A 17,838-nucleotide genomic window follows, 5' to 3' on the forward strand; every position below is an offset into this window, starting at 1 on the left:
AAAAAAAAAAAAAAAAAAAAAAAAAAAAAAAAAAAAAAAATCCAATAAATCAACCGACGAAACAAGCAAAAGAGAAGATCTCAAAAAAAATGTGGGGATTTAGTAAAAATTATCAATCAGATCTTACCAAATCAAGAAGAGTAGAAAGTCACTATGAAAGTAGAAGAAAGCTACTCAAAGACTGAGGATCGCCGCCGACACAAGAATTATAATAAGTGATTTTTAATATATCCGACTTTTCAAATGGGCTTTTAAGTAAAACGCCCGATATAAAGTTAAATAAACTAAAGAGTCCATTACAACATTTCGGTAGATTAATCAACAAAGAAAGAAAACGAAGATCAAAATTCGATATGTTTCTTTCTTTCGGTTCTTCTCTAAATATAGTCCCACAACGTTATCCAGGTTCTCGTGATTGCCTGATGAATAAACTTATCAAGGATCTTGCACCGATCAACCGATTTAGACCCCAAGTATCTTCAATGGAAAGTCCTAGCTAGTCTCTTAAAAGCTTAATCAAGAAAAAAACAACATAATCAAAGAGCTAATAGAAAACGGAAAACAAACTAAACACCACAAAAATATTAAGTAGCTAAGCCAACAGAACGATAGGGCAGATTAGCTAATGAATTGTACTTGTTCTGCTCCTTGTTGGAGAGGTTAGACGATACGTCCGCCTTAATGTAAAGGGCCGCTTGAGTCGAGTTGGATGGCACCATTAACACTAAGATCCTCTACATAGTCTACAAAGGCATATACTCTGTAATCGCGATCAGCTCCAACACCTAGGATTTCAACAATCTGGAGAGTGTTCTTTTCCGGATTGAAGTAGAAAACGTAAAACGGTTTAGACGCATAAATCATGGACAAAACAATGTCACCGGTAGCAGTCAGCCCAGAAACAGAAAGATTGCGGTCAAACTTAACAACATCACTCACAACCGAAAAAGAGTAGACATGTTTTGACCATTCCTGCTTATCGACATCCTCTAGAAGCCACATACTCAAACTCAACTTAAGGGGTAATCCACCAGAATAATAACAATCATCATAATCCAACATAATAATCCCACATAATTTCCCCTTATAGCTAACCAGATTATGAGAACGGCAATGAAAACGGCACTCTGTGTTCACGAGCTTGAAACTCTCAGATCTAACATCAAATCAAATTACCACATAAGACATTCCATCAGAATGTAGAGCTAAGTAATACAAAACCCCATTGATGCAAACCCGCTTCCACAGAGGCTCATGGGTAAAAGGACATTCGATCTTCCTCCACCTCAACTCTCCAGCAGCGGCAGCTCCTCCTCTTAGTGTCAAAACATAATGATCTAAATCACTAGAAGCCATATAAGCACAAGTACCCATGACCAATACCTTGAACTAATTGCTTATCGGATCAAACCCTAGATAGCTATAAGAACGACCTTCAAGTTCAGGTAAGATCACATGATGTCCTGTGAGAGGGTTACATAACACACGCTTTGTACCTTCCTTTGGGATGAACATGTCTTGAAAATAGAGTAAACCAGAGGCGTGGCTGCAATTACCCACAGGGTACTTCAATTTAAAATTGGTGGCTACTAGAGGAGACTGAGACGACTTATTATATGGATTCTGAGGCTGAGGCGTTGAGTAAAAGCTCCACACACCGTCTTCTTTTCTTGTTACCGCAATTAAGAGACGTGGACGAGCTTTGGACATTGTTAGAAACAATTCGGTAAAATCTTGACGTGCAAAGATGGAACTCCATAGCTTCTACACGCAACGGGATCGAATTTTTCATCTTTTTTGTTTTTTTTTCCCGTCGTATTTGCTCCGGTGAGATATGTTAAAGTTCGACGACCTAATTAGATGATGTTGATGATGTTAGGTCCCTTTGGTGGATTTGAAATTGAACCTATCAAGCCCAATAAGTGTGTATGGGCTTTTTTAACCACCCAGGAAGATTTTGTCATTACTCATCATTAGCATATTGTGTTTGATCGAGTAAATTGTAAATCTCAAAATGTAATGCAGATTTGAAGAGTTGGCTGTCTAGGCAATGGAGATCGTGAAGTGGAGGCTAAGGAGTTATTACCCTAATAACATGGCCATCTTTCAAATACCACAGCAGGTTGTATTGCCCCCTAAATCAGATTCCGGATCGTGACAAGAGAAGAACGTAATAAATCATACGAGAAAAACGAAAAGTAGTTTAAAGGTCAAATTTAGACTACATTGTCTACTTTAGATCGTCAATTATTCTTACTAAAAAAATAACTTGAAAGAACAACTCAAAACTAGCTACTCTGTTAAAAGATACTACAAGCTAACAACATTAGTCAGAAACCTAACTGAAGGAATCTGAGGAATCTAAGTAAAGAAAATAGTCATTTTCAACAAGCTTTTTGTTGTCTAGTGAATGGCGTGAGAAGAACATCACTATATGGACTATCTTGCTTCACTTCCAAGTACCCTTTGGTCTTCAACACCTGCAAAATCAAAATTCAGAGAGTTTCTCCATCTCAGATCTTTCATGGAGACGGTATAAAAAATGTGAAACATATGAGATTGCGAAAAAAATTGGACATACCAAAGTCTCGTAGAAGAGTCTTGCACTTTCTTTCTTTATTCTTCCTCTACACAGTTGCAACAAACTCACCTTCTCTTCTTCTTCTCTTTCCCTCTGCTCCGTAAAAGTCTTTTCCAAGAATTTCGACACATTCCTGTACAAATCTAGAGTCAGAAAACTAGGATAATCATCTAAATGTAAAAGCAAATCAGAGAGATTGATATCGAAAGTGTGAATTTGTAACCTTGTTCTTGCTGACCATGTCTCTGCAAATCAAAACATCCATAGTAAGATGACATCATGATGACCGACATGCAACAAAAACAAACATTTAGACAAGATTTGGTCCCGACATAAGTAGTGTATATTTTGATTGTTGAAACTTTTCACTCAAAAGCTACATATGTTTTACCTTGTTGCAAGTCCTGTCTGTCATCTGCATTCACCTGCTGAAGCAAAAACAAAAATCAATACCTTGTAATTAAATACGAAAGGCTAAAAGAACTAATAAAGCTTTCCTTTTGCTACGATAGACTATAAGAACTATCAATGCCTTGTAATGATGCAACATAGCAGTACCTCGTCGTTTATTAAAATCGTATCAAGATCTCTGTTTTCCACACAATACACAGACGGGTGCTCATTCAAGGAAGTGAAGGGGCTTGCAGGTCTGGTGTCTTTATAACAGATCTCAGGGTCCTTGAAATATCTTGCCGACATTGATTCCCTCACCGGCGTTTCAGGTGCAATCTCTACTTGCTCGAAGACTACTGGTGTTTCTGGAGCAATCCCTGTGTGCTCTGATGTCCTCACTGGTGTTTCTGGAGCAATAACTGAATGCTTCACTGTTGTCTCTGCGGCATTTTCTGTTTGATGAGCAGTTCCAGAAGCTGTGGAACTAGCTTCCATCTCAACCGGAACCTCGTTAATATTTCCTACTGTCACTTTCAGCCCAGAAAGAGCAGCAGCCTGAGATGTCTCCATAATTTCTTGAGCATTCTGAGTCTGATCAGAAGATAAAATATCCCCAGTAATTCTGACAGTTAAACGAGAAGAATTTTCCCTACGTCTGGCAATTTTATCATCTTTAGGGAACCCTGTGGTTGCCCAGTTTTTAAGCTTGATGGGCTGACAAAAAAGCGACTGGAGTTCCACAGAAGCATCTGTGGGATTACAACAATCAGCAAACACAGCAATACAAATCGATTTACAGCGAATTATGAGGTTTTACTTACACTGAATCAAAGGGTCCAAGAAACTTCGTGCAGCAAAACGTTTGGTTCTCCTCTCAAGACAGTCAGTATGAGATACGTTTCTCCGTTTTGAAAGCAATTTACTTGAGTCCTCTATCATTTCCTTCATAACTCTACAATAACAGAAGTACCAAATATTACACACTTGTATGGAACTCTGCAGATGAATATATTTACAAAATAGTTCTCTTACTTGTTCGGAATAATCACTTCATCATCTATCAGACATTTTCTCTTCCGTGAAACCCGAGAAGACTCCTTTGCAGCCGGCGTAGGAATGATCGAGAACTGAGGGCTTGTTTCCCCTGTATTTCAAAGTATAGGTTAACACGTTAAAATCATAACTAAATAGTATCTTTTTTGAAACTCATAGTTCTAAAAAACATGCACCTCCAGATTTTTTCAACGGCAAAGGTGTTATTGGAGTGACAGCAACTGGAACATCTGTTGCACTAAACCCTCTACTGGGGTCTTTTGAAACAGTCATGTCAGAGAGAAAATCTTTCTCAGAACCATTGAGATTCTCTTCAGGAGTCTCAGATTGCTCTTTATGAGACCCATGAGACAACTCAAATTTCATCATTTCCGCTTCAGTACTGCCTCGACATTTCTCTATGCCTTCTGAAAAGTCTCTGGAACCAGTCACAGACACTGGTTCTGGTTCTGGTTCTTCTATAGTACTAATCGCCGGGATCTCTTTCTCCCCATCGATTCTTGTCGCACCAGATGGTTGCTCCTCAATCCCGTGAATCGCTTCAGGACATTCGCATTCAGAAAGGACGGACCCGCTATGCTGCGTCTTATAGCAACTTGTTTCCACTGAGGTTTTCTCCGATTCTGAATTCTCCGCGTGCCCATCTCTGTGTAGATTATCTCCTGAGGGTTCATGAGGATCCACTAGTCCCCGCACAATGGTACATATGGTTTCTCTAACTGTATGTTCTTCTTGAGCTTTTCTTATATCTTCGGATATTTGCGGTTCCACAAGAATTTCATCTGATTCTGGATCCTCCCTATGCCTAAATGCATTCTGATGATCTCTAGAATCCTCCAGTGGTTCTGCTTCAGTGACTTTGACTGATGCTTCTTCAGTAGTATCTCTGACATTTTCTGCATCCACGTCCATATCATGAGCGAAACTCTCACTGCAACAACAAGTTTAACCACAGAAAGTTGGGATTGTGTCTGTTGATTACATGTATAGAACCAAAAAATATCGTACTTACTGCTTGGTTTCATTCTGATTGGCAGAGAAAGTTTCATGAAACGTAAACATGAGGTCATCATCCATGTCAAACTACAACTCCACAAAGCATTATGTTTATAACATGTATATTCACAAAAGTAATTGAATAAAAAGGAATGGAATCAAGAAATAATGTCACTATACGTTGTAGTAAAACCGTACAGTTAGACAGTCAGTAGTTTATAAGGTGAGAAGCCATACCCTTTCCATCGAGTACATGTCCATGCTCTCTGTTTCCTGACTTCCATCTGTTACATTGCAGTGTATAGGTATTATTAGTACATTAACAATGATGAGGTTCACTTCAAACGACTTTAGTAGTTAAATTACCTTTAAGTGTAATATCTTCCTGCGGCTTAACATTTCCCCTGAGAAAGAAGAAGAAACAAAAAGTGAGACTATGAAAGAATCTCTGCGAAATACATTTTCTATAGGAATAACAAAAGCATACCCATGAAAATCTTCCAGAATCCCAAGATCAAACTCAAAAGCATCTAGTTCGAAACTCTCAGGCAAAACAATGGAAAAACACGCAGTAGATGCAGGCAATGGCACAGCTGTCTTTTCTCTGTTCTTCTCCTTAGCCACGAACTCCTTTACACCAATCAAAGCTTTGTTGCAATCATCAAACAAAAAGTCCACCTTCTTGGAATATATCCTTACAACACCCAGAAGAAGATACGCTAAAACCCTGTATGTCAACGCATCTAACTCTTTTTGCAAGATCTGATCTGCGCATCCAAAACAAGCCCAGAAGAATTACATAATCATAAACGGCAATGAAGTAAAAAAAAATCTTGAAATGTCAAATGTTAATAGAAAAAAAAATCCATCTTTCTCGAGGATATAAGGACTTAAGAGATCAAGCGAACTAAATGTTGAACAAAGCATTCTGATACGCAAAGAAGATACTTTTGTTCAAGCCCTACGTTTTTGACTAAGCAGATTGATACTATGGGATTCAGACTTAAAAGCGTCAGTACAAATATCACTGAACATAATCTCTGAGGTTCATTCAGGCATTTTATCAAACAACTGATGAGCAAAAACAAAACCCCAAAAATATCAACAGTGAACTGTAATTGACGCTGCCAATAGATACAAACAAAACCCTAAATTTTCTATTTCAGGTAAAAATTTCAACTATAAAGCTGGAAACTTTCACCCAATCGATCACTTGTTTCAAGTCTACTCTACACCTTGAAATCACCGGAAAAAAATCCCATCTCGAGAACGAAGAAAAGAATAAGAAGAAGAAGAAGGACAATGTGGAGGAAGGGGACAAACCAACGGAGGAAGGTATATGAGTAGCTTTGACTTGAGCTTTCTTAAGCTTCTTGAAGAAATACGCAGCGACCCAAATAGCTCCTAAAGGTCCTTTTCTAGACACGAGACATTGCGAGTAAAACATTTTTTTGGTCTTTTGATCCCTTTTACTCTCCCAGATTCTGGGTTTTTTTTTAACACTAAATAAACTAAAGGTTGGTTTTTTAATAAGAAAGAGAGAGAGAGAGAGAGAGAGAGAGAGAGAGAGAGAGCTCAGTGGAAGCAATAGCTTCGTAAACACTGAAGCGAGGAGGGAGAGAAAAAAAAAGAAGAAATCGAGGAGAAGAAAAGAAAAGAAAAGAAAAGAAACGGTCAAGCGGTGTACGGAGCAAGCTTCTTCAAAACCCCGATAAAACTTTTCTTAATTTTAATTTTAATTTTATTTTCTTGTTAAGTCACGCTTAATCTGTTTTTTTTTGTTTAAATTCGTTTTAAAGTAATTAAATTTTTGATTTTGATAAAAATAAATTGACTAGTAATTTGGTTTAGGTAATTGAAAATGTGTACATACATAAATATAGGTGTATTATGATGATAAGTCATAAATTTAAATCTTCCTAATTAGACGGTGACCAGAAAAATCACACCTTCTTAATTATGCATTTTATTTTGCTTTTTGTTTTTTTTAATATTATTATTATTATTACTAGGACTCAGACCTTCCGCAATGTCGTGGAGAAAATATTTTAGAAAAAAATAAATAAATTTTAAAACTTAAAATTATATATTATAAAATCATTTGAATGTAATAAAATAGTTTGAATATATAAATTAAACATAAACTGTTACTAAAAACACAATCACCAAAATGAAAACTTCTAACAAAAAATATTATGTAGAATAGACGCAATTTTGCAAAAATAATATTGTTTAAAGTATTATAAATATAAGATTTTTTAATGAAGAAAACTATGGTAAACCTACAATTAAAAAAATTATTATGACAAAGTGATCCTAACTGAGAATATTGAACTAATGGTTGTAATGAGTAAATATAATTTTCTATTAAATAATTATAATTAAAAACAAAATAATATAATTTTTGAATATTCAATTAGTTTTTAACGAAAAGTTACGATAAATAGACGCAACGCAAAAATTCTATATTCAGTTTTATTAAATTTCTATATTGCTATAATTATTTCTAAAATTTTAGTTAGATTATAGAATAACGTTGAATATTAGATATTAATATTCAAATTATTTAGATTTAACATAAAACAGAAATTTTGTTTCAACGAACAATGATTTGTTAATTATTGATGAAAAGACAAATATATAGAAAGTTCAAAAGACATGACTATTTAAATAGACATACCTATTAGAACGAAAAGTTGTGATGAAAAAAATATGAATAAAATATAGTGAAAAGACATAACTCTAAAATGAAAATATACAACTGTTTGAGTTTTAAAAAAAGGAATAAAAACAATTTTCTTACAAAAAATACTAAACAAAGTCGCAACTGTTGTTCGTATTTATTCAGATTGTTATTCTTATTTTTAAATATTAAACTATTTTTTTAACAAAAACTTACGATAAAAATAGATGCAACTGTAAATTATATGTTAAGTTGTATTAAATTTCTCTATCGCTATAATCATTTCTAAAATTTTAGTTAGATTATAGAATAACGTTGAATATTAGATATTAATATTTAATTATTTAGATTCAACATGGAAAATTTGTTTCAACAAACTTGTTAGTTACTAATGAAGAGACAAATATAAAAAGACTTCAAAAGACATGACTATTTATATAGACACACCTATTAGACTGAAAAGTTGTGATAAAAAGATATAAATAAAATATAGTGAAAAGACACAACTTTACAATGAACATATACAACCTTTTGAATTAAAAAAAAAGTTATGAAAAGGGTGCTATGAAAAATGGCAAATATATGCACTTGATTTCACCTAATAACCCATATAAACTGCTTTTAAATAAAAGACATATTTCTTATTATATTGAGAAGTTAAATTCAAAAACTCACTATATAATCCATCTAACTTTTGAAAAAAAAAAACTCTAGGTATTTTCATGAAATTTTTATATTTAAAATCAACTAAAAGTTGTAAATTAGATTCGTCATTACAAAAATCTTTTATTAAAATCAAGAATTGTATGAATATTTTTACTTTTAAAAGAATGAATGCCAGAGAATAATTTAGAAAGCTGTAAAAACTGTTGATATTGAAATTTTATATTATTTTGTGTCGTGACAAAAAAATGAAAACAGTTCAAAAAGACAAATATATCTAGATTTCAAAAGATATGAATATTCGAATAAACACAACTTTATAGTGAACAATTGCAACTTTACAAAAAAACCATTACAAGGAACAATCGCAGTTTTTTTGTAAACCACACAATTTCATTTTTCTACAGATTTTTAAAAAAATATCCAAAAGGTACGGTTGAAAAAACACAAATTTTGGTGGCATTTATTCGGATTGCTGTTATATATAGACATTAAATTTTTATATTTAAATTTAACTAAAAGTTATAAATTAGATTCATCATTCCAAAAATCTTTTGTTAAATCAAGAATTGGAAGAGTTTTTTTTTTTACTTTTAAAAGAATGAATGCTAGATAATAATTTAGAAATCTGTAAAAACTGTTGATATTTAAATTTTATATTATTTTGTGTCATGGCAAAAAAATGAAAACAGTTCAAACAAATAAATTTCAAAAGATACGACGAATACTCGAATAAACACAACTCTACAATGAACAGTTGCAACTTTACAAAAAAACCGTTACAGTGAACGAACACAACTCTTTGTAAAATATAAAATTTAAACTATTTTCAGATTTTTTTAAAAAAATTATCCAAAAGGTACGATTGGAAAAACACAACTTTTGGTGGTATTTATTCGGATTGGGTTTAAATATATTGAAAAGTCAAATCCAAAAACTCACTATATAAGCCATCTAAATCTTGGAAAAACATTCTATGTATTTTCATTAAACTTTTATATTTAAAATTAACTAAAAGATGTAAATTAGATTCATCATTCCAAAATTTTTTTGTTAAATCAAGAATTAGAGGAATTTCTTGACTTTTAAAAGAATGAATGATAGAAAATAATTTAGAAAAATGTATAAACCGTTGAGATTGAAATTTTATTTGATTTTATGTCATGACAAAAAAAATGAAAAACAGTTCAAACAAACAAATATATATAGATTTAAAAAAATACAAATGTTCCAATCAACACAACTTTACAGTGAACAGTTGTAACTTTTCATAAATAACCATTATCCATCACGACTTTTCAGAAAATATTCAAAAGGTACGATAGAAAAAACACAACGTTTAGTCACATCTATTCGGATTGTTATTATTATATAGATTGTGCGTTTCCCTAATTTAATTTATAAGAGTGGAAACTTAGTATTTGGTCCATATATCGGAAGAACTGATGTTATGAGATAATTTATAATTAATATTGGACTAAAAAAGTATATAAAAAAATTATACTCATAAAAAAAAAAAAAAAAAAAAACAGTGCTGTTATAATCAACAAGGCTAACAATTGCAATACAGTAATGCTGATTAGGAAAAGAAGATTTATCTATGATATGGAGATTTTAATGTCGTACTTATAACACAGTAGAGTGGATAACAACTACTAGTCGACTAGTTTTGATTGAAATGTGAGCTGTGTCACACACATCACATCGTAAAGACCGTCTCCAAACGTATTATTTTTTACCGCGGTCAGTCATTTTGTACGTGTCAAGTTAAATGTCTACGTGGCATTGAAGTGACATCAACGTATCAAAGATCGTTAATCCGACGTGTCATTGCCGTTGAAAATGGGCCTGATTATAATTATTTCCAATAGAGATCTCAAATATATGTAGACCGAAACCTTTAAAAGTCCAATAAAGGCCCAATTAGCACTGTCTTGAAACACACAAGTCTCTCTTCCGTCTCCACCGTTCCAGTAAGACTCTCCTGCCGCCGTGTGATCTCAACTTTTGAGCTATGAACAAGAACTCCTTTCTTCAATCCAACTAAATTGAAAAGCTTGATTAAGGAGATGCTCTCAAGTCTCAACCAAACCCTTGTATTAATTAATCAGGTGAACAAGATGAGATTAAATAGAACATTCTGCAATATATGCTAGTAGTAGTACTAGTACTAAATTAGGACTAGAGAGAACAAAGTGCTGAGAGAAACTATCAAACTAGATAAAATATAAGAATGAAACTACGGATCTGCCCTCCGGATGAGTTGCGAGAGTACGAGTCCCCTTGAAAGCATCAAAGGGTTAGTAACCCTTTTGAAGAGAAGTGCCCTTTCGTCCTCAGATAAAAGTAACCAAATAATGTCACCAACAAACATAAATACATGTGCATATTTGCGAAAGCACACAAGTTGGTGTCAACGCTCACCTTTCTCTCATCCAAATTCCGACACAGGCGTGTGTTCATTGTTGAATCTTCCCATTTCCTCATCCAAATTCCGACACAACTCTCTCTAGACTCTAGCCGCCATTTGTTCTCCATATTACAAAACCCCCCTGCCTTCATCTCTCTCTCTCTCTCTCTCTCTCTGTCTGGTCCGATCTCTCTCGGACGCTCGCAAATCTCTCATCTTTAAATTCATAGTTTCTTCTCTTCCCTGCTCGTAATCGCAAATCGGCGGCTTCCCCAGCTCCAGGGTATGATTAATTTCTGTGTTTATTGCTCTGCTTCGACACTTCAAAAATATCAAAGTCTGTTTCTTTTTCTCTCTGTGAGAGTTCTGTTTTGAGTTGCGTTGCTATTTTACTTCGAGACTGAGACTTCTCTTTTAGCTTTTTTTTTTTTTTTCCTTGAATCTGATATTGANAAAAAAAAAAAAAAAAAAAACAGTGCTGTTATAATCAACAAGGCTAACAATTGCAATACAGTAATGCTGATTAGGAAAAGAAGATTTATCTATGATATGGAGATTTTAATGTCGTACTTATAACACAGTAGAGTGGATAACAACTACTAGTCGACTAGTTTTGATTGAAATGTGAGCTGTGTCACACACATCACATCGTAAAGACCGTCTCCAAACGTATTATTTTTTACCGCGGTCAGTCATTTTGTACGTGTCAAGTTAAATGTCTACGTGGCATTGAAGTGACATCAACGTATCAAAGATCGTTAATCCGACGTGTCATTGCCGTTGAAAATGGGCCTGATTATAATTATTTCCAATAGAGATCTCAAATATATGTAGACCGAAACCTTTAAAAGTCCAATAAAGGCCCAATTAGCACTGTCTTGAAACACACAAGTCTCTCTTCCGTCTCCACCGTTCCAGTAAGACTCTCCTGCCGCCGTGTGATCTCAACTTTTGAGCTATGAACAAGAACTCCTTTCTTCAATCCAACTAAATTGAAAAGCTTGATTAAGGAGATGCTCTCAAGTCTCAACCAAACCCTTGTATTAATTAATCAGGTGAACAAGATGAGATTAAATAGAACATTCTGCAATATATGCTAGTAGTAGTACTAGTACTAAATTAGGACTAGAGAGAACAAAGTGCTGAGAGAAACTATCAAACTAGATAAAATATAAGAATGAAACTACGGATCTGCCCTCCGGATGAGTTGCGAGAGTACGAGTCCCCTTGAAAGCATCAAAGGGTTAGTAACCCTTTTGAAGAGAAGTGCCCTTTCGTCCTCAGATAAAAGTAACCAAATAATGTCACCAACAAACATAAATACATGTGCATATTTGCGAAAGCACACAAGTTGGTGTCAACGCTCACCTTTCTCTCATCCAAATTCCGACACAGGCGTGTGTTCATTGTTGAATCTTCCCATTTCCTCATCCAAATTCCGACACAACTCTCTCTAGACTCTAGCCGCCATTTGTTCTCCATATTACAAAACCCCCCTGCCTTCATCTCTCTCTCTCTCTCTCTCTCTCTGTCTGGTCCGATCTCTCTCGGACGCTCGCAAATCTCTCATCTTTAAATTCATAGTTTCTTCTCTTCCCTGCTCGTAATCGCAAATCGGCGGCTTCCCCAGCTCCAGGGTATGATTAATTTCTGTGTTTATTGCTCTGCTTCGACACTTCAAAAATATCAAAGTCTGTTTCTTTTTCTCTCTGTGAGAGTTCTGTTTTGAGTTGCGTTGCTATTTTACTTCGAGACTGAGACTTCTCTTTTAGCTTTTTTTTTTTTTTTCCTTGAATCTGATATTGAACTCTTTATCAGAATGAAGGACCCAGATCATAGTTCCGCTCTGTCAATTTACATATGTGCTTTTGTACCAATTTAAGGAATATATTAATTTGTCAAATCACATCTGGGTTTGTTGATGTTGATATGATGATGCTAATTTATGCATCTAAATCTTGTGCAGGCGTGTGTTGTTGGTTATTAAATGGCTCTTGTCCAGAGGATTCCAGTTTCCTCTTCTAGTGTTCGGAATTGGCAACAAGCCAGGACCACTAATTTGAGTCCTGTTTGTTGTTTACATTACAAGACTGCGTCTTCTTCTTCTTCTTCTTCTTCGCCGTTTACAGAGAAGCACTCTGTGGAGAGGTACCAGAGGGATCAATGGCTGTACAAGGCGGTTGAACCCACGCCGCCATCGACTCCATCTCCATCGCCGTTTGAAGATGAAGTCTTTGTTAGGGAAAACGACATTGCGTCGCAGCTGCCTGAGCTGAAGAAGCTCTTGTCTGTGCTGAGAGAGAAGAGAGTTAAAGGCTGCAAAGGTGGTGATTGTGGACCAGGAGATGTGTATCTCGTTGGGACAGGACCAGGAGATCCTGAGCTTCTGACTCTTAAAGCTGTCAGAGTTATTCAAAGTGCCGATCTTTTGCTTTACGACAGGCTTGTCTCCAATGATGTCTTGGAGTTGGTTGCTCCTGATGCTAGGCTTCTTTATGTCGGCAAAACCGCTGGTTATCATAGCAGAACTCAGGTAATGCCCTAAGTCCTTGTCTTATGGATTGGTTAGCTGGATCATATTGTCACAGATAAGATCATTAAGCCTTATTGGTGTTGTTGCAGGAGGAGATTCATGAACTACTCCTAAGTTTTGCTGAAGCTGGTGCCACTGTTGTCAGGCTTAAAGGTGGAGATCCTCTGGTAAGCTTATATATCTGCTTCTCATACTCTCCCTTAATGTGGCCCCTTTCTAAATGGCCCCTTTCTAAATGTTTTTGCAACTTCTATATGGATAATTTCAGGTCTTTGGACGGGGCGGGGAAGAAATGGACTTTTTACAACAGCAAGGGATTCGAGTTCAAGTTATCCCAGGTAATGTTCTTATTCTTGTCACTCTGTTCCAAGCTTTTGATTCTCTGATTAATGTGGTTGTTGCATTCTTTGGGAACTCAATATGATTGTGGTGACTGAAGTGGTTAATCTTACCGGAAGTTTGCATATATGGTTACAGGGATTACTGCAGCATCAGGGATAGCAGCAGAGTTGGGGATTCCACTAACACATCGCGGTGTTGCAACTAGTGTGAGGTTCCTCACGGGACATTCTAGGAAAGGAGGGNATTAATGTGGATGTTGCATTCTTTGGGAACTCAATATGATTGTGGTGACTGAAGTGGTTAATCTTACCGGAAGTTTGCAATTATATATGGTTACAGGGATTACTGCAGCATCAGGGATAGCAGCAGAGTTGGGGATTCCACTAACACATCGCGGTGTTGCAACTAGTGTGAGGTTCCTCACGGGACATTCTAGGAAAGGAGGGACCGACCCTTTGTTTGTTGCAGAGAATGCAGCTGACCCGGATACAACACTTGTCGTTTATATGGGTTTGGGAACGTTACCTTCTCTAGCGCAAAAACTGATGGACCATGGTCTCCCTTGTGATACACCAGCTGTTGCGGTTGAACGTGGAACCACTCCTCTACAGCGTACGGTAAGCAACCAAACCATACTCTCTTCTCTGTGATTTCCACCGCGTCTGTTTGTTAGTCTTGAGAGTGACTTTTCAAGGCTTTGGGGTGTTGTGAAGGTTTTTGCTGAGCTTAAAGATTTTGCAACTGAGATTCAGTCAGCTGGATTGGTGTCACCAGCGCTCGTCATCATAGGGAAAGTCGTCGAGCTCTCGCCTTTATGGCCACATTGCACGAAATAATCATCCTGCCTTGTAGAGACCCGTTAGATGCTTTCATCGATATTACTGTGAAATTCTAGGAGCTATGAAGATTGAGAGATGTAATAAACAAAAGGAAGGCTGATATTTTCTTGTGTCCGTGTCCTTCGATTAATTTGGGCAATGCCAATGTAATAAACAAAGGCTTCAAACAGAGCCAATATCAATGTTGGGGTAAAATTTAGGAAAAGCCAAGGTGCGCCTAAATTTTTCACTAGTTCATTTATTAATGATTAGTTTTGTTGGGAAGAAAAAGATTAGAGAATCGATCAACAACAAGATCACAATTCATAACCAAATTTTACACATTCTATACTTGATTAAAAAAAGGTTAACATAGTTTCTCTAAGAATATCTAAAAACTAGAATTAAAGGAAATAAGCACGAAGTTATCAAAGTCCGAAAGAGCAGAAGATGCAGTCGTTTCAGGCCTCAGATCGTTGTCAAAGGTAGAATTTTTGGTATGAGAAATAGATTGTGTGAATCAAAAGGACATTAGATAGATATTAAAGATACTGTACGGTTAGGAGGGTGAATCATATTATTAGATGTGTAGTGTACAACATATATAGTGTTACATATGAGCTTAAAAAAAAAAATGTTTTACATCAATTAAATAGCATCAAAAATATAAATGATACTAGTTTAAATTACTTATTAGCAAATGATACAAAATAAATAATTTTTCAATCAAATTGACACAAAATTTGTATTAGTTTGCATCAGAAGAGCTGATATAAAATTTACATTTACATCAATTAAAATAACCGGTGTATTCATTTAATTTTATTGACATCACTTTCAAAAATGATACAAAATTTACATCAAGTAAATGTGATGTTAATTTTAAGTATTTCAATTATTAAAAAAAACTAATTGGGATTTTTTATTATAGTTGACGGTAAATTGTTATTGTTACAATATATAAATAATCATTTATTATTAGATCTGATTTTTCCTCAAAATTAATCAATTAATCTTTTTTTTCCTTACCCACAATCCTTCTTCTATGCCCACTATTTTTTTCCTATGTTATCTCCAAAAATCCTTTTTAGAATATCTTCAAATTCGTTTTCCAAATCTCATTCAGTTCTTAACCTTTTAAAAGAGGTATTTTCTTACTTCTACATCATTCTTTTAATTTTTCTGGTTTTGTTAACCATCACTTAGTTTTTGTCTTTCTTCTATTCTCATAAATATGCCACGAGAACTACAAGATCAGTTTAGAAATGCATATAATTAGTTTTTCACCTGCGGTACACCGCGAGACTAAATTATAAATTAATGTATTTTAAATAATATTTTTAATTTATTTAGTTTTCAAATTCCCAATTAATTAAATTTTATCTAATTAATTTATAAATTTGTTTAGAATGTTTTTTCTTTTTCTTACGTTTTATACAATTTATAACCTAATTACATTGAATTTGTTATTAGATAGAATATAAAATTTTAAAACACTTAGTTTTGTTTTCTATAATTAAACAGAGGTATATGGCTATATGATATGTGTAATATTTTGTAGTTCATATACTAAATAATTTATAAGTTAATTTTCTAAACTATGACTACAAATCTATAGTATATGAAATAAACTAATAGTTTTAGTGTTGGTTCTATAGTCCAAACCCGCCATGCTAGGCGGATCACGCAACATGTTCAAAGATTTTTAATCCGCAAAAACTCATCATAGGAAACCATGAATGTAAAATATAGTATGTGAGGCTAAAAGTCACTTTTTCTCAAATCAGTTTTTCAAATTTTTAAAGAACAATACCTCTTCAGTCACCTCCTTATAAAATAAGGAAATAAAATTTGTATACATTTACAATCATGTTTGTTACCTTTTAAAACAATTAGTTTCTATAAAAAAATCAAATATAAGTAGAGTTAATTTGTTTATTAAATTAATTATTTAATGCCAATGGTATACCTGTAAATAAATGCCAACATGAGGATTTATTTTATAAATGTCTCAAAAAATGTATATATAAATTGATCATTTGGAACTTCTGATCAAAACATTCTATTGAGATTTTCAAACAATTAATCTATTTTTTATTTTAAATCAAAATTTTGTAGAGAAAAACTTCAAGTATGATGATGGTTCAAGGGATCTCAAGTCATAATCAATGTACTCAGAGAGACATAGAAAAAGAATTGAAGTTTTCAAGAAGCACAAAAAAATAAATGGAAGCAAGAAACATGAAACATAAGGAAGGTGTGTTTAACCATGAAGAAACTAAAGTCAGTTGTGATATTTTTTTCTTGTAGACGAATATTTATTGTTCGTGTGATGTATTTTATAAAATCTTATCAAGTTTTAGTAGATATTGCAACGAGTGATTTATGGGAGAATATTTTTTGTATATTAAAAATAGTAATAAATGAATAATTTGAATATATTTAAAATAATTATTATTCATGAATCTAGAAATTATTATTTTATAAATTAATTATGTTAATTGTAAAATCAGTTATTTATAAGTGATATAAATAAGTGACATCAATTATTATAACTGACACAAATAGTAACATCACTTTTACAAATTGATAGAAAACATAGTATCATTTGTTGGTAACTGACACATTATTAATATCGATTATAACATCTGACAAAAAGAAAATTTTGCGTCAGTTGATAATAAATTGATGTTAATTATTTGCATCAACAATGTGAGTATCATTTTTATAAGTGATGTAAAATTACTTTGTATCATTAAGTGATACAGAAATATAAAATAATATAAAATAAATGATACAACTCACCTGTTTTTTTTAGTGTATGTCCTTTACATATATACATACTCTATAGTGATTTGTTCCTTAGTCAATTAAAAGACAACAAAAGCTAAACCATAACTCTCTTTTTTTTTTTTTTTTTTTTTGAACAAAAAGCTAAACCATAACTAAACAAAAAGAAAATAGTACTTAAATAGAGAAAATTAGAAACTAAATACTAGGCAAACCCCTAATTACTCTCTTCCTTGATGTCGTCGCCACCATTTTTCTTCTTATTCTTCTTCTCCACTTCCTCTCTTCTTCTTTTTCTCTTATTCATCCACTTCATTGAGGATATCCCACAGTTTTGCACTCACAATATTGACACATTCAAAGTGGAAAAATATCTCTTTTCTCCCAACCCAAACATCTACTTCCCTACCGTCACTTAGCCCAAAACATGAAAAGGGTATCATCCTCGCTCACATTATCATGCTCATACCCAGGATAGAGCTCCTCCATGGCAAAATGGTAGTATGACCTCCATTCAGACGTGCTTTGATAGTGGTTAAACCTCTAATCTTCAGGAGGGATATAAATCTTCAAGTT

The 17,838-nt window shown here is 34.0% G+C and overlaps 3 protein-coding genes and 1 pseudogene across 8 annotated transcripts in view; 1 reads left to right on the plus strand and 3 right to left on the minus strand.

Moving 5' to 3' along the window:
* Positions 1-218, minus strand: part of LOC104724452 — a 2,031-nt gene extending 1,813 nt beyond the window's left edge. For 2 of the 3 annotated variants that reach the window (XM_010442940.2, XM_010442939.2), the window contains exon 1: positions 128-217. The gene's annotated coding sequence lies outside the window, so the exon portion shown is untranslated. Of the gene's footprint in view, positions 1-127 lie in introns of all 3 variants that reach the window. The other variant, XM_019231415.1, reaches the window with a different exon arrangement.
* Positions 207-1,737, minus strand: LOC104724451 (annotated as a pseudogene).
* On the minus strand, positions 2,209-6,683 carry LOC104724453 (sister chromatid cohesion 1 protein 2-like). 2 transcript variants are annotated; one of them, XM_010442941.2, is made up of 13 exons: positions 6,347-6,683; positions 5,511-5,790; positions 5,390-5,427; positions 5,261-5,307; positions 5,040-5,110; positions 4,204-4,958; positions 4,007-4,118; positions 3,796-3,926; positions 3,140-3,723; positions 2,973-3,009; positions 2,805-2,826; positions 2,582-2,714; positions 2,209-2,480 (listed from the first exon to the last, which is right to left on the minus strand). In XM_010442941.2, exons 1-13 carry the CDS (start codon positions 6,468-6,470, stop codon positions 2,385-2,387), a joined length of 2,430 nt encoding a protein of 809 aa, XP_010441243.1. In that variant the 5' UTR covers positions 6,471-6,683; the 3' UTR covers positions 2,209-2,384. The 2 variants fall into 2 exon arrangements, with proteins under 2 accessions (XP_010441243.1, XP_010441244.1); XM_010442942.2 differs by having other exon boundaries at positions 2,385-2,480; positions 2,973-3,006.
* On the plus strand, positions 10,751-14,741 carry LOC104724454 (uroporphyrinogen-III C-methyltransferase). Of its 3 annotated transcripts, none has more exons than XM_019231441.1 (7): positions 10,751-11,062; positions 12,746-13,312; positions 13,402-13,479; positions 13,581-13,650; positions 13,790-13,886; positions 14,091-14,271; positions 14,368-14,741. In XM_019231441.1, exons 2-7 carry the CDS (start codon positions 12,767-12,769, stop codon positions 14,488-14,490), a joined length of 1,095 nt encoding a protein of 364 aa, XP_019086986.1. In that variant the 5' UTR covers positions 10,751-11,062; positions 12,746-12,766; the 3' UTR covers positions 14,491-14,741. The 3 variants fall into 3 exon arrangements, with proteins under 3 accessions (XP_019086986.1, XP_019086985.1, XP_010441246.1); XM_019231440.1 differs by lacking the exon at positions 10,751-11,062 and adding an exon at positions 12,107-12,416; XM_010442944.2 differs by lacking the exon at positions 10,751-11,062 and adding an exon at positions 12,107-12,416 and having other exon boundaries at positions 13,790-13,879; positions 14,084-14,271.

This window comes from Camelina sativa, chromosome 11 (genome assembly GCF_000633955.1).
Source record: "Camelina sativa cultivar DH55 chromosome 11, Cs, whole genome shotgun sequence".
NCBI lineage: Eukaryota > Viridiplantae > Streptophyta > Magnoliopsida > Brassicales > Brassicaceae > Camelina > Camelina sativa.